The 17,543-nt window shown below is 36.0% G+C and overlaps 1 protein-coding gene across 8 annotated transcripts in view; it reads right to left on the reverse strand.

The window, feature by feature from the left end:
* Window positions 1-17,543, reverse strand: part of CEP290 (centrosomal protein 290) — a 113,545-nt gene that overhangs the window by 95,057 nt on the left and 945 nt on the right. For 7 of the 8 annotated variants that reach the window (XM_045588314.1, XM_045588319.1, XM_045588316.1 and 4 more), the window contains exons 2-10: window positions 17,204-17,333; window positions 16,964-17,041; window positions 15,803-15,872; window positions 15,075-15,121; window positions 11,703-11,846; window positions 4,839-4,892; window positions 3,950-4,102; window positions 3,373-3,555; window positions 2,242-2,331 (exon numbers count right to left, since the gene is read on the reverse strand). In XM_045588314.1, coding sequence (XP_045444270.1) covers window positions 2,242-2,331; window positions 3,373-3,555; window positions 3,950-4,102; window positions 4,839-4,892; window positions 11,703-11,846; window positions 15,075-15,121; window positions 15,803-15,872; window positions 16,964-17,041; window positions 17,204-17,305 — 921 coding nt within the window. In that variant the 5' untranslated portion in view covers window positions 17,306-17,333. The remainder of the gene's footprint in view (window positions 1-2,241; window positions 2,332-3,372; window positions 3,556-3,949; window positions 4,103-4,838; window positions 4,893-11,702; window positions 11,847-15,074; window positions 15,122-15,802; window positions 15,873-16,963; window positions 17,042-17,203; window positions 17,334-17,543) is intronic. The other variant, XM_045588313.1, reaches the window with a different exon arrangement.

The raw sequence follows: 17,543 nt of genomic DNA on the forward strand, positions 1-17,543 counted from the left end.
ATGATTCTCTCTCATAATTAATGTTTTTCTTTTTTTTTTCTTTTTCTTTTTTATATATTTTATTGATTTTTTTACAGAGAGGAGGAGAGAGGGACAGAGAGCTAGAAACGTCGATGAGAGAGAAACATCGACCAGCTGCCTCTTGCACACCCCCTACCGGGAATGTGCCCGCAACCAATGTACATGCCCTTGACCGGAATCAAACCTGGGACCTTTCAGTCCGCAGACCGACGCTCTACCACTGAGCCAAACTGGTTTCGGCTAATGTTTTTCTTTCTCTCTCCCTTTCCCTTCCTCTTTTTGAAATCAATTAAAAAACAACAACAACAACAACAACACATTTTTAAAAAATCTATTTATAAAATTTTTAAAAATTACTAAGCAAGAAGACAGATACTAAGAGGGTGGGCTAGATTGAGTCAATGGGGAAAAAGCAGATGTATATAATACTTTTAACAATAAAGCTTAAAAAAAAGAGAAACATCTGCACAGTAACAACAAAAAAGATGCTAAGCAAATACAAAGTACAAAAGAATACATATGCTACCATCTCTCCTCCCAAAATTAAATATGGTAAAAACAACTTTTCTTTCCAGGGATTGGTTAATTATGCCTCATGAGTCAAATTTGGCCTACTCCGTATTTTTGTAAAGATGTATTAGTACTTTGCTCATTCATTTATATATTGTCTATACTTACTTTCATGTTATACTAGTAATATCAGAGTTGAATAATGATTCCAAAGACAAAAAAGGCTAAAATACTTACTCGCTGGCCTTTTACAGAAGGTTTATTGTCCTCTAATTGCCTTTGTTTAAAATATAGATTATGAGCTTCCCAAGTGATGACCAATTCCAAATGACCAGTAAGATTTATGTGAACATTGTTAGAAACATTGACTATAAAAGTGATAGCTTTTATAATTAAAATTAGAGGCCTGCTGCACAGATTCATGCACCTGTGGGGTCCCTACGGCTGGCCTGTGCTATCTCGCAATCCGGGACCCCTTGGGGCATGTTGGAGGCCCTGTGCATAGATTCGGCCCAATCCCTGTAGGCCAGGCTGAGGGACCCCACTGGTGCATGAATCTGTGCACCAGGTGCCCACTCTAGTATGCACATAAGATCTTTGGTTAATCTCTTCCCACCCTCCCCCTTCCTCCTACCCTCTGAAATTCATCAGTCTGTTCCATGTTTCCACGCCTGTACACCGATTGTCAGCCAACTGATGGTCAGTGTGTGTCATAGCTACTGGTTGAATGGAGTAGTTTAGGCTTTTATATATATAGACTAGAGGCCTGGTGCAAGAATTCATGCACAGGTGGTATCCCTCGGCCTCGCTGTCAATTCAGGTCTAGCAGTGGGGGCTGGGGGGAGAGGGGGAACACTGGCCAAGGAAAGGGACTCCAGGAGGTTGGCTGGACAGGGGGAGGGACTGTGGGAGACTGGCTGGCTAGGGGGAGCTGAGGGGAAGGGGGGTCACCAATGGGAGGTTGGCTATGGGAGCACACTGACCACCAGGGTGCAGCTCCTGCATTGAACATCTGCCCCCTGTTGGTCAGTGCAGGTCTCAGGGACTAGTTGACTGGTCTTTCCTGTCATTCGTTATGGTCATCCAGTCATAAGGGTCACTCAGGCTTTTATAAATTTATTCAGAATCATGTCAGACTTTTGAATACATGCAACTATTAGGATCCTTGCTTCTGATATGGTAAGGCTGAGGATATGATGTGGCTGGAGAGCAGTAAAGAGGAAGAGATTTTTGAAAAGTAACATCACACATGATTCTGAAAGATCCTTTCTTCACTCCCATTCCCACTGAATGCCTAAAGCTTGATTACTCTGACATGGAAGGAGAATTAGAAAAATTGACTACACTAAAATGTAACCTGGAACTACATACCTAATATATTTAAGGTAACTATGATTTATATTAAAATAATTAAGTCTATTTAGAATTGTCTATTTTAGATGACAAATACATTATATTTTGGACTTAGATTTCTATCAGAAATTTTAATTACAAGTTGAACTCATTAAATGGGGAAGAGCTCATTCAACAACAAATAAGCTAGAAGACTTTGCAGGAGAAAGGAGTTTTTCTAGCTAAGATATATAATACACTTTTTAAAATGCCTAATAAATGTCATTTACTGTCATAAGGTCTTTAAAGAAAACTAAGAATAAAAATTGAAATGAAAACTGCAAATGAAAAAGCCATTATATCAATTGAAAAAGGCACCTTCCATTCTTCTACTTTTGCATTAACAGCTACCATGATTGGATCATCTTCTTCATTTTTTGCTTTTAGAAGATCTGTAAGCTCCTGCACCTAGAAGGCAAAAATCATTTCTAGAATTATTGCAAATTAGTGTGATATAAACACATTTATTATACATGGATACCTAGGAATATATCACACATACAATATGTATTTACATAAACATATACACATGTACAATACTAATGTATATTCATTATTGGAGCAGTTATATAGTTAAAGGTGACATTTAATGGTTTCTGCAACTTTACAGTTGTATAATTATTTTCCATTACTAGAAAATTATATTTTTAAGTATTATTATATTTTCTTAAATAAAATTTAAACCCATGTATGAACAATATATTTGTTTCTTTGATTTTTATAGTACATTTATGGTGTAAAATTAAACTTTGTTTCACAGGACTCCTAAGAGTCTTTGTAGAAAATTCCATTAATTAGTAGCTTTGTAGGACTATTATCTACATTAGGGGTGTCGAACTCAATCAGAGAAGGGGCCAAAATCTAAAATCCAGCCTAAATCGCGGGCTGAATGGTTTACTGAACAGTCAAACTGTCATTGTGATGGAAACACAGCGGAGTGCAGTGATGACAGTGCGGTGCGGGCCACATTGCAAGGCCTGGCGGGACGGATTTGGCCCGCGGGCCTTGTGTTTGACACATGTGATCTACACATTCATTAAGGTATCACCTATACACCCTACATGGCAAGAGGCTCGGTGCATGAAATTCTGCATGGGTAGGGTTCCTAGGCCTGGCCTTCCAGCTGCCAGCCGTGGCCTTCCTTCCCCAGTTGTTGGCTGCGGGCCAGGATCTCTCTTCATTTTGTGCCACCCCTGGTGGTCAGTGCACATCATAGCAAGTGATCACTCAGTCTCCGAAGTGGACATTTTGCATATTAGCCTTTTATATTTATAGAAGATAAATCAGCAAGGCAACATATTATAGTATAAAATGACATACTGCAGCATAAAACAAAAATTCATGTCCTAGAATGTTAAAGTACAGTCTAGTTTCAAATAATTAGTAACAAGACATTATAAAATAAGACAGAAGTCTGCAAAAATAAGTTAGTCCAACAAAAATTCTTACTTGAAGACGATAATGTTCATTTTCTTTTTTTAATTGGTCCATTATATTATCTGTCTGATGCACAATAGCTTTCATTCTATTATATTCATCAGTCATCTTCTCCATTTCCTGTACAGACTCTTCTAGATTTTTTCTCATTTCTTGATTCTGAACTTCAATTTTCTCATTAGCTTCTGTTAAAGTCTAAGAAAGTTAAAAATATTTTGATTAAAAACAATTTAAGAAAGTGAAATTTAAGCTAAATTAAAATTAAATGGCATAAGTATCTGTTGGAGAAAAGATAATTCTTTATAGATCTTTAATATCAACTATTGTTGACCAATTAAATCAAATTAATACCAAGAACACTTTACAACTAAGGATCTTAGTTCTTCTTAAACAATGGCCGAGATAAGAGTATAAAAAGAATGATTTGCAAGATTTGCATCTTCAAAGATGCAATATATTTCATCTTGGCAAATACACATTTGGTACAGATTTTTACTAAAGAATTTAAATATAGGGCTAATATTTACACTATAATGAAATTAAAGTTTTATAAGAAGCACTGCCTTGAACAGACTTTTATCATTTTTACCTGAATTTCATCCAAATATTGAACAAGTTCATAGTTTTTTTTAGACAATTGTGATCGATAGTCACTGTCTTCTCCTCTTCTTGATAACAGTGTTTCTTTTTGTGAATCTATTTGTTTCTGGTAGTCAATAACATCTTGACGAAGCTGTTCATTCTGAAGGTAGACCAAATACAAAATTCTATTAAGAAACTATCCAAAAAAAATTTTTTATCCTCTAAAAAGTGATCTCCAAACATATCTTTAAAAATCCCAAGATTTCACCACCCCTAAAGCCTCACCTTTTTCTTTAGACGTTTGTTCTCCAGAAAAGGACAGGAAAGAGTAATTAGAAATGAAAGGCAATATAATTAAAAATAATCAGAAATTTAAAAAATAAAGAGAAATTGTAAAAGGATGAGATATTATTTTGGATAAACAAAGAAAGCAAGAATACTAATTATCAACAAAAACAAAGAACATCTTGATTCTGTTAAAAAGATAAGAATTCTTATCAAGATAAGCAATGTACAAACATTATTTGGCTCAGAAAAACCAAATAATAATTAGACCTGACAGGATTTCATGAACAAAAATTTTAAATGTAAGAGAAATAAGACAGAAATCCAGTCATATATTCAGTTAGGAAACTAACAAAGAATAGTTTATACAACAGAAAGCAAGATTTATCCACGTAGGCCTGAGAGATGAATGTAGTACTTAATCGTCTCACCTCTATATTATTTTTCTATTTCCCTGACACAAAGTCACGTCATAAAATCAGCCAGTGTGAAAATCATCACTTACTTAGAGGATTCCAGTCCTGGTTACAGCATAAATTTATGAAAACTTTTTTAAAAAGTATCTGTTGAAATACCACAGATACCAATTTTTATTTTTATTTTTTACCAACCTCTCTTCTTAATTTGCTGTTTTCATTTTCAGCTTCCTCATTTCGAAGAGCCAGCTAAAAGAGCAAATGAATAAATAAAATTCAGCATTAATTTAATATGCCACGTTTTCATCTAATCCATTTAAATTTTAAATCCTCTCCAATAAAGAAAATAATATTTAATTACTAAGAACTACATGTCAACCCAAGACATAAATAATAAGACAAAATTTTTAAAAACTAAGAATTAGGAAGGATAAAACACATTGAGTTCAAAGATTATAAAAACAAAAAAGCAAAAAATTCTATCCAAGGATACAGAAAGCAAAAAACATTATACCTTCCTCTGCCCATATATCCTAATAATGAGTAGTGTTCTGTCCAAGCTCTTTATCATTTCACAGTTGTAATATTTCAGCGCTAGAATAATCTTTGCTCCCAGTGAACATTAAATTGTTTATAAATATAAGGCAATAAAACATAATGGTCAAGAAGAAGAAATGTGAAATCAGACTGACCTAGGTTTATATACCTTGTTCAACAATTTTTAATAAAGTGTAAACAAGTCATTAAACATCTTTGAAATTCAGTATTCTCATCTCATATGTTGACATAGAATTAAGTATGATGCATATAAAATCCTTAGCACAATATTCAATGCATGGAATATCAAAAAATTTTGAAGTGTTGTTCTCTTCACATATAAACAATTTAATTCGTGACTCTTTTCTTTATTTTCTCTAAACAGGCACATATTATTATCATTATTATGGATTTTTTTCACCTATGGTCAAATCCTATCTCTCTTATGACCTTTCACTTTTCTGCTTTTCTTCCTTATCTCAAGAATAAGACAGAATCACAATGTGTGCCAACTATAACACATTTAAAAGTCTATAATACATAACAAATCATAATATGTGATCCTTGATTGAACCTTGGATAGTGGGCAGGGAGGTTATGATGGGCATTATTGAATCAATAAATAAAAGATATTTCCGTACTATGCTAATAAATCGAGCAATTTTGTTAGAAAAACTTCACTTTTCAAGTGAAACATACTGAATATTTAAGTATAAAGAATCATGATATCTCAATATTTAATAGGAGATATCATAAGATCTGAAATCAATTATCAATAAGAGAGAAGTAAAGTTTCTGTGTATAAAGACACACAGAATGTGGCACAATGTTAACTTCTAAACCTAATGAATAGTAGTATAAGAGTATTATTTTTCTTACAATCATTATGATGATATGCAGGTTTTTAAAATTTAAAGAAAATTCCCAAAACTGGTTTGGCTCAATGGATAGAGTGTCGGCTTGGGGACTAAAGGGTCCCGGGTTCGATTCTGGTCAAGGGCATATACCTTGGTTGCAGGCATATCCCCAGTAACGGGTATGCAAGAGGCAGCCAATCGATGACTCTCTCTCATCGATGTTTCTAACTCTCTATCTCTCTCCCTTCCTCTCTGTACAAAATCAATAAAATATTTTTTTTTTAAATTTAAAGAAAATTTATAATAAAATGCAATGTGCTATATAAAACTTATCACACTCTTGATATTTGTCCTTCCTTGAGCTGTTTCTTTCTTGAAGCATTTCCTCCTACTTCTTTAGACATTTCTATGTCTCAGAGATCTGCCTAACAAGAATTTCTAGGCTTCAATATCTAGACTGATAACCTACAAATCCTTATCATCTACCCAGTGTTTCCTGTGTACTCCATCTATCCAGTGGTCCAACCCAGAAAATTAGGTGGAATCCCCATTCCTCCCTCCTCACCAGCAAGCAATCCTTCATCATGTCCACATTCAAATGTATTTCTGTCCCTAACCCTCCTCAGTCATTACTTCAACACTTACCTGAAATGCCTCTTAATTAGTCTTTACCACCATCAATCCATTCTTTACAAAGTAAACTTAAAAGCATAGAATTGATCATGATATCCCTGTGTTCAAAATTCTTCATTGGATCTTTTTAAAAAAAGACCAAATTTCTCAGGAATAGGCCTTTGCCTATCTCTCCAGAGGATCACGAATATTAAAACTGGAGGGCAGACCCTTGGCAATGTGACTCAGTTGGTTTGAGTGTCATCCTGTGCACCATAAGGTTGCAGATTCAACCCCCTGCCAGGGATCAATGGCGCGCTCTCTCTCTCTCTCAATATATATATATTGTATATTGTAATTGTATACAATATATATATATTGTAATTTTTGTATTACTTCTTTATTATATAGGATATATATATATATATATATATATATATATATATATATATATCTCCTATATAATAAAGAAGTAATACAAAAATTACAACCTCTTACAAGATAGCTGCCCAAATGTGGTCACAAGAAGGCCACCACAAGATGGCTGGCAGGGGAGGGTAATTGGGGGTGATCAGGCCTGCAGGGGAGGGAGGGCAGTTGGAGGGGACCAGACCTGCAGGGGATGGCAGTTAGGGGCAACCAGGCCAGCAAGGGAGAACAATTAGGGGTGACCAGGCCTGCAGGGGAGGGCAGTTGGGGGCGACCAGGTGAGCAGGGGAAGGACTTGGAGGTAATTGGGCTGGCAGGGGAGCTGTTAGGCATCAATCAGGCTGGCAGGGGAGTGGTTAGGGGGTGATTAGGCTGGCGGGCAGAAGAAGTTAGGGGCAATCAGGCAGGCAGGCAGGCAGGCGAGCAGTTGGGAGCCAATAGTCCCAGATTGTGAGAGGGATGTCCAACTGCCAGTTTAGGGATTGGGCTTAAACCGGCAGTTGGACATCCCCCGAGGGGTCCCAGATTGGAGAGGGTGCAGGCTGGGTTGAGGGACATCCACCCCAATGCACGAATTTTGTTCACCGGGCCTTTAGTGTGTGTATACACACACACACACACACACACACACACACACACACACACACTCATACACATACACACACATCACATATATATGTAATTATATATATTAGAGGTCCAGATGCACTTTTCTTAACCACTACGTACATCCCATTCCCCCTACCAGGCTCACTCCTACTTCAGGTCTCAATTTACAGATCACTTTTTTATCAAGACTGATTTAGGTATTACTCTCCAGAGTATTCCCAAATATTCTTATATACATATATATCACCAAAGTATTACATTATCTCTATGTTATAATTATTATTGACAGTTAATATCATGGAGAAACAGAATACAATTAGTTGCCCACTATATCCCTAGTACTAAGCATATTATCTGGCATGCTGTAAATACTCAGTAAAATTGAATAACTGGTTATGAACAAAAAAGAAGTTGTCAGAGCAATTCATTTTCCATCTTAAGGAACCTAGCAGCTGCAAAGTATATAGGCCATATATTCATGTTTTCTGTGTGTGTGCCTATGCAAAAAGATAGTAGTTTAAGGACTGAATGAACAGGTAGCTATGATTAGCTAAGGGTGTGTGTTATGATTAGTAAGAAGTTGACTAATGTATGGGCCAGACAGAAAACCACACAGACAGACATCCCCCTAAGCAACTGTATTACTATAATGTTGGATCCTTTACCATTATTAAAAAATCCACAGGTCTGTTATGTTTTACTGAGTCAACAAAACAGATAATAATCTAAGCATTTAATTCTAACCTTTAGATGGCATCAATCCATACCTTTTACCCTGCATGATTCTTCAAAATTATATAGTAAAATAGATATATAAAAAATGGAGATGCTTTTTCTTACAAATTAATTTTATGATGGATTCTCTTTAAATAGAAAATCACCTAAAAAGTCTGTTTACTTAAAATATATAACCAATGGAAGTCGTTCCAAGATGGCTGACAGGTAAACACCTAGCCACAGCCGCACACAACAATTTCAATAAAATACAACTAAAATATAAAATGGACATTACCCAGAACTACGGGAAAGTCGACTGACTGGAAATTCTACAACAAGAAGCAAGGAGAAAACCAGAAGGAAGTGCGGAGGAGCTGTAAAAGCCTAAGGTACGGAGGCACCCGGAGCGCGGAGAGGATGTAGCCCGAGAGGAGGGCAGATGAGTGCCTGGCTGGCGTTCCCTAGCGGGAAGGAGATAAACACTCCGACTGTGCTTGGCCCCAGTTCCAACTGCTCTGAACCCCAGTTCTAGGCCAGACCCCGGGGACCCAGGCTCATCCATAGGGAGCCGGGCTGTAAGGCAGAACCCCAGGGAAGCGACGAAAGGAGGTCCCAGAGGCGAGCACATTGCGCGCAGAGAAGGGACGGTTGGCTGTGCTGTGGAATTGCCCTGGCGGGAAGGAGACAGGGGCTCCAGACTGCTCTGAAAGCCACCTCCAATCTCACTACCAACTGAACTGAACCCCAATACCGGGCTCATTGGGGGAAGAGTACAGACTGTTTGGCAGCAGGCGAAAATCGAGGGCACCTTTCTCTCAGAGGTGCTGGCAGCGAGTACTGAAGGACCCTAAGACTCTGGAGCTGCATAGGGCGGGGCTGACGGAAGCCAAAGCTGTAGGCTCCACCCTGAAACCCTGCCCCATCCAAGCAGAACACAGAGACTTTTAAGGCTACCAACTCAGGAAAGCTGCGAAAATGCCGAGACGAAATAGATCACAAATGAAAGAAATGGAGGACAAAAAGCGACTGGATATAGAGTTCAAATCTACGCTTATAAGGTTTTTCAAGAATTTCCCAGAAAAGATGGATAAGACCTATGAGGATATGAAAAGGGATCAACTAGAATTAATTAGGAATCAACAAGAAATGATAAGGGATCAACAAGAAATAAAGAATACATTGACTGAAATAAAAAATATTATACAGAGTCCTAAAAACAGAATGGAAGATCGCAAGAATCAAGTCAAGAGGTGGAACATAAAGAGCCAGAAGACACTCCTCTGCAGAAGCTAGAAGGCAAGAGAATCCAGAAAATTGAAGATAATATAAGAAACCTCTGGGACAACTTCAAGGGAACCAACATCAGAATTATGGGGGTCCCAGAAGATGAGAGAGAGTAAGATATCAAAAACATACTGAATGAAATAGTGACAGAAAACTTCCCCCACCTGGTGAAAGAATTAGACTTACAAGTCCAGGAAGCGCACAGAACTCCAAACAAAAGGAATCCAAAGAGGACCATACCAAGACAAATCATAATTAAAATTCCAAGAGCAAAAGACAAAGAGAGAATATTAAAAGCAGCAAGAGCAAAGCAGGTAGTTACCTATAAAGGAGCACCCATAAGACTGTCAGCTGATTTCTCAACAGAAGCCATGCAGGCCAGATGGGAATGGCAAGAAATATTCAAGGTGATGAATAGTAAGAACCTACAGCCAAAGATAATCTATCCAACAAAGCTATCACTCAGAATCGAAGGTCAGATAAAGAGCTTCACTAATAAAAAAAAGCTAAAGGAGTTCATCACCGCCAAACCAGAATTATATGAATTGCTGAAGGGGGTTTCTTTCAGAAGAGAAAGTAAATAAAGATAAAAATTATGAACAACAAATACGTAACTATCAACAAGTGAATCTAAAAAACAAGGAAATTTAAAAAAAATCTGATGAACAATATTAACTGTTGAATATAATAGAATCAGAGGTATGGAAGGGGAGTGAACTGACGATTCTTGGGAAAAAGGGGAGAGTGAGATGTGGGAAGAGACTGAACATAAACTGTGCACCTATGGATGAGGACAATGGGGAGTGGGGAAAGGGCAGAGGGTGGGGTGGGAACCTGGTGGAGGAGAGCAATGGTGGGGGGGGGGGAAAGGAACATTTGTAATAATATGAACAATAAAAATTTATTTTAAAAATAAATAAATAAAAATAAAAATAAAATATATAACCAATGGAGGCAAGAAGATTATCAAGATGTAATACAACATTGACCTTCTGAAGGACACAAAGGTAGGAAAAGCTTCTTTTCATCAGGTATGGAACAATTACCACAGGTAGGCATCCAATTCTGTACTAATTTTACTGACAGCTGAGCCAAAAGTAAAACATGTTATTTTCTGACAGGAAATACAAACTTATCTACAAAAAACTGTTTTTCCTCAAACAAAATTTAGAACACAGCATGAATTATTTTATAAGAACTAATGTAAGAGATAACAGGAAATTATGCTCATACAAAAGATGAAATGTCATGATTTAAAGTATGCATTGGAAAAAATAAATAAAGTATGCATTGATTTTACAAAAAGTTGGCATCAGCACAACTTTTTAAACCCCTATAGATTATATAATGTGAAGTATACCTCAAAATCAAAATCAGAAATCTGATTAATCATTATAAAAACATAACTAAAGGATTAATTTCTAAGTCTATTACTAATATAAAGGAATTATTAAAAAATACTTTTTTTCCCAAAATAAACTATGGCAGATATAAAAACAATTTTTTAAATGTCTATTCATTTCTTCATACCTATTTTCCAGACCAAATAATCAATTTTATATAAACAATCGTAGTCCTGAAAAAATATGTACCTCCAAATGTAAAGAATTAATCTCCAAGTCATATTAACTAGAAGTACCTGACTCATTATGAAGATGTGATGACAACACAAATCTATAATAATAAAAGTGTAAAATGCTAATTAGACTGACATCTTCCAGACATCATTCTAGATGTCATTCCTGACAAAGCCAGGCCAGGGGGAAGCCTGGGTCACTAGTGCCAGAGGGAAGCAGGTGCCAGCAGCCAGAGGAAGGAAGGCCTATTCCTGCATGAATTTTCATGCATCAGGCCTCTGGTTATAATATAAAACCTTAGAGGTAAGTTTACATCAATTTGCACATAAAAATACAACCATAAAAACTGATATTATCATCATTAATTATAAAAAGCATAAACAGGTGTTTTTTAGATAATTTAAACAGTTAAGATTCATTGAAAATATGTGCCTTACTTGTTCATTAACTTTCTTCTCTTTCTCCAACTCCTTTTCCATGTCCTCCAATTCTCTATCTTTTTGTTCCAATTGCTTTTCAAGTTGGTGAATTTCATCTCGTAAAAACCGAGTGTCACGTCCACCTGTAGACTGTTGTGCCATCTTAAATAAACCAAAAGTATAAATTAATCCCATATTTAGAGATTAAAATAAGTCAACAACAAACCACTATCTTGACTTTAAATGTGTATTATAATATTTAAAGTCATATTACCTTAAGAAACATATTTAAAAATTTAGCTTATTTAATGCCAAAACCGGTTTGGCTCAGTGGTAGAGTGTCAGTCTGCGGACTGAAAGGTCCCAGGTTCGATTCCGGTCAAGGGCATGTACATTGGTTGTGGGTACATCCCCGGTAGGGGGTGTGCAAGCGGCAGCTAGTCGATGTTTCTCTCTCATCGACATTTTTAACTCTCTATATCTCTCCTTTACTCTCTGTAAAAAAAAAATCAATATATATATATATATTTTTTTTAATTTAGCTTATTTAAGATTTAGTTCATAGGTTGACAACCCTCTAAAGCTCTTCCTGAGCCACCAGACCTATGAAGAACTGACGGTGAATTATTCAGGCTCTGTTATAGCTTCTGAGCCAGACTAAACTGCCCAGGCACAGAAAACATGATGATCTAGGTTTCCCCTGAAGAGCAGAGCTCTGAAACCAGGCTACAAACCACCAGCGCCTTCATCCCAGTCACTGAACCCTGGTGTTAACCTCCCCTTACTCTTTTTTTAATTTTATTGTTGAAAGTATTACAAATGTCACCTTTTTTGCCCATTGACCGCCCCCTCCACCCTGCTCCTGCCCCCTCCTCAGCCCTTCACCAAACTATTGTCTGTCCGTGGGTTATGCGTATATGCATATAAATTCTTTGGTTAATCTGTTTCTACCCTTCTACCCCCTTCCCTCTGAAATTTGTCAGTTTGTTTCATGCTTTAATGCCTCTGGATCTATTTTGTTCGTCAGTTTATTTTGTTCATCAGATTCCACATGTAAGTGAGATAATGTGATACTTGTCTTTTTCTGACTGAACCTGCCCTTACTCTTATACCAGACTATTTAGACCAGTGTTATCCAGTAGGACTTTCTACAATAGAGTGTTCTCTGCACTGTCCAGCATAGGAGTCACTATCCACATGTAGCTAATGAGCACTTGAAATGTGGCTAAGACAACTACAGAACTGAATGCTTAATTTTAATTATAATGAATTTCAATGTAAATAGCCACAAGTGATTAGTGCTACTGTATTGGACAGCCCAGACTTTGATTATCTTTAATCAAATATAATCAATTATCTTTGTATCAGACTAAATCCATTTCACTTCACATTCCTGTTATTTTGGGTTATGATCCAAAACTTCAAATCCTTTGGTCATCTAATCCAGTGGTCAGCAAACTCATTAGTCAACAGAGCCAAATATCAACAGTACAATAATTGTAATTTCTTTTGAGAGCCAAATTTTTTAAACTTGAACTTCTTCTAATGCCACTTCTTCAAAATAGACTCGCCCAGGCTGTGGTATTTTGTGGAAGAGCCACACTCAAGGGGCCAAAGAGCCACATGTGGCTCGAGAGCCGCAGTTTACCAACCACAAATCTAATCTGTCTCATGTTCATCTCTTCACCAGATTCTGTTACCATACCTTAACTAAATTTTTCTCCTTCTTTTCCTGCTTCAAAAATTTTCCATTGTGCTATTGAAAATCCTCTTCCTGATAAGGTAATATTTTACATCCTCAATCGTTTTTACTGAACGTCCTTTCCAACTCCTTGCCTTAGTTGCAATTGGCTCTTTTAGAATACTAAGTTCCTTTGAAACTCTTGTCAATTGGAAAATGCTCAATTATATCAACATATTTCAGGGTCAAGAGGTAATGATTTACTTATGCAACTTCCAGCCTATCATCCCTGCACTATTCTGCAAAACCTCAATATACCCAGCTACAGATCTCTACCTTTTTACTCATGACAGAAGCAAACTATCAGCTCGCAAAATTCATTGAGAATTTTTGGCATGTGGTCATAGTCTTCCATCAAAAGCCTCTCTAAGCAATATCTATATCTATACTAGAGGCTCAGTCTATGGGATTTGTGCACTGATGGGAGGCGTAGCATGCGGGGATCTGCCTGCTATGGGAGAACTGCTCATCCTTCACTGAGCATCTACCCTCTGGTGGTCAGTGTGCATCATAGCAACTGGTTGACCAACCCATCATTCTGCAGTTTGGTTGCTGGGCTTTTATTATATAGGATTAACTTTCATTCTGGTCTTTTTTTCTTTTTTCTTTTCTTTTTTCTTGCTTCTAGAATTCATTATTAACTCCCACTCCTACACTCACACCAGGATCTTGTCCAGGCAGGAACACTCTCTGCTTTATTTCCAGTATACCTGCTTTTGACCTCACAGGACCCTTTAATCTCTTGAATCCTCTTCTCCCTAACCTCTCACACCACTCCAATCTTGACTTACTTGTCTATTCAGCTAGGATTTCATAATCATCAATTCAAACACTTTCTTACTAAAATCTCCAATAGCCCTATTCTTCTATTCTAACAGCAACTCTCGGGCCAAACACTAACACAGAATGGATCAGACTTTATAATTTACTTAGTATTTATTGAGAGTAGTTGGTATTATCCTACAAGCAGAATATACAATAGGAAATAAAAACAAAATTCACTGAGTTAACATATAAAAGAATCAGAATTTGAACTCATATAGTCTTACTCCAGATCTAGTAATCTCTACTATATTTCATGCTTTATCTTCCTTAAACTGGACCACACATCTCCTACTCTTAATTTCAGCGGATGACCTTCTCTGCATTTGTTCAATTTCCAGGCACAAAACCTACTAACTAAAGACTTCTGTATACACCCATTCATGCTCCCTTCCTCCTTTTAAAATATAACCCAATTCTGTCCCACATTCTCAAGAATCTCAATATATAAAGCTCTTTAACAATAAATTTCTTATTTTAACTCTTGCTGGGCTTTCTCAAAAAATGCTTCTTCTATTATATCTTCTGTCACTATTCCTCAAATTTCCACATGCCTTACTCTACCAATTATTAGTAATCCTTTGTATATCTCTCTAAACTATAGGCTCTACAGGATTATTGAATGTTTTTATTTTGTTCACAATCAGATGCTCAATTCTTAATAGAATTGAAGGTACATAATAGGTATGTAAAATAAATATTGAACACATAATTATGAATATAATAACATTCTTGTGATTTTTCCAAACAATAAAAAAATATTAAAATAATAATTCCAACAATAAAATTAATGGCAATTATATCCTAGAAAATACAAAAGGACTTACCTCCAGTTCATTTTCCAATCTCATTAATTCAGTTTGAAATTTATTTTCTGTTAAAAAAAAAAGAGAGAGAAATGTTCCAATTGGCCAGATTTATCAAGCTTTTAAATAAATTTCAATAAAATTAAATCATTGTAAAAATTCCATTATGATTTTTATATGGTTGTTATGTAAGAGGAAAAATACTATTCTATACCAGATCCATAAAGTAGGAATGATCTTTCTTTTTTTTAATATATTTTATTGATTTTTTTACAGAGAGGAAGGGAGAGAGAAAGAGTTAGAAACATCGATGAGAGAGAAACAGTGATCAGCTGCCTTCTGCACACCACCAACTGGAGATATGCCTGCAACCAAGTTACATGCCCTTGACTGGAATCGAACCTGAGACCCTTCAGTCAGCAGGCTGACACTCTATTCACTGAGCCAACCCGGTTTCGACAGGAGTGATCTTTCAAAATAGAATATACAAATTTTATAGGCTATACTAAAGCTAATTCTCTATTGCTCAGTGATAAATGGAATCCAGTATCTAACAACACAAACTTCCTAAAAATTATTGTTGACGCTATTACAGACGTCTCCTATTTCCCTCCCTTTGCCCACCTCCACACAGCGCCAACCCCACCTCCCTCTGGTCTTCACCACACTGTTGCCTGTGTCCATGGAATTTGCACAGATGTTCTTTGGCTAATCTCTTTAACATCATAAACCTTTATCAAGGTATTTACCAACTTTTGCTTGTTCTTCTCCAGCTTTATCAATTTCTTCCAAAGCTAGCTCTGCTTCTTGAGCTTTCATCTAAATATTAAAAAAAAAAAAAAAGGTAACATTAGTATGCCTTTAAACGAGAATGTAAGAACTGAAAATGAGACTTTTATTTGCTCTCCCAAAATTTAGTGGCTGCAGTGCCTGTCACACAGAGATATTCAATAAATATTTGTTACATGAATAATACATGATTTCCTTCTTAAGGCTATAGATTCTTAACAGTTTAAAACATCTTTGTTTCCTCTTTCTCTCAAATCTTATATCAAGTATTAATGTTTCCTTTTGTAATAGTTTCCAATATCTTTTTTCTCTTTTCTTATTTTTTTTTAATTCTGTCATTATTCTAGTCCATAATTTCATGTTTATTTTTTAATTAAATTATTATCTGTGTAGATATTTTAACATTGCCCCCCATACATACCTTCCCTCCCCAAAGTCATAATTTAATGTTTAATCTCCTTCCTTATGTTATATCCTTCAATTTGTCCTATAAGCAAATCCACGTTAGCCTTCCTAATGCATATTTTTGTATCTATCAATTGTGGCTCAAAATCCTTTAATGAGTCCTCACTGCTAACAATATAAAATAGCAAGGCTGTCAAACTATACAGATACCCACCATATGTTTCCTCTGTAAGCTGCTATAAACTTTTTGCACTTGTCTCCTCATATGTAAAAAATATACACATTTTCAATTCCCAGTTTTTATTTATGGTAGCCTCCAGCTCTAGAATCTCAACATTTTCCCACTGCCTTCCACTTGCCTAAAACAACATCAGTCTTTGACCTTAACTCTCTTCCCCTTCTAACAAATCCCTATAGCAGTCATCTGCATTTTTCATTTCTATCTCAAGATTTTGCTAATATAACTAACAGAGGACCTCCCTATGTTATTTTTAATCATACCTATTCTGTTAATCCCTACATATTCTTTTAGGAACTTTAGCAAAAACTAGCAATGTTTTACACACTAAAATTCTCAGTCACATGTGATGATATCTCACTTTTTAGTGGTGATTTAGATATTACAAAGTACTTTCACAAAGATTAACTTATTTAAGAACAGATCATTAAATTTTTCTAATAGTCAAAACTGTTTTTAAAACCCACTACATACAAACCTTCATTAGTGACTGAGTAATTCTGAAAAGGTGTATCACGTTTTCTTGACTTTCACTTTTTAGCTCATTTACTTCCACCTAAGAAGTAAACAGAAAAGCAGCTATTTTATAACCCTTAAGCAAAATATAAAAATTCTTCCAGTCTCATGACTTCACGGACAACTAAGATTCAGCATTGTTATGTGTTTATATCTATGTATTATACATATAAATATAAACATATGTTTGTCAATTAAGCACCTTGGATAAAGAAACCAATAAATTATCTGCCAATTTTTCTTGCCGAGGCAGGTCATCTGGGTCAACTTTTATTATTTCTTTCCAGTTGATACTAGGTGGCATCTTGAATTCTTTAGCGATGCTTTATCTTCTGAAACGAAACAGGTGGATATTAGCATCTTCAAAGTAAACAGCATTACTGTTTTTTACAGTAATTTACAATTTTTATAGGTTACGTTATTATAACTTTGGTGTTAGCCAAGAGCTATGCTATGGCTCCTTGATTGTGTAACAAATATGTGAGCAAAACAGACCATCCATTATTGTACCGGCTAAATAAACTAAGACAGCTCTCTTGCTA

Source organism: Pipistrellus kuhlii, unplaced genomic scaffold (genome assembly GCF_014108245.1).
Source record: "Pipistrellus kuhlii isolate mPipKuh1 unplaced genomic scaffold, mPipKuh1.p scaffold_m20_p_3, whole genome shotgun sequence".
NCBI lineage: Eukaryota > Metazoa > Chordata > Mammalia > Chiroptera > Vespertilionidae > Pipistrellus > Pipistrellus kuhlii.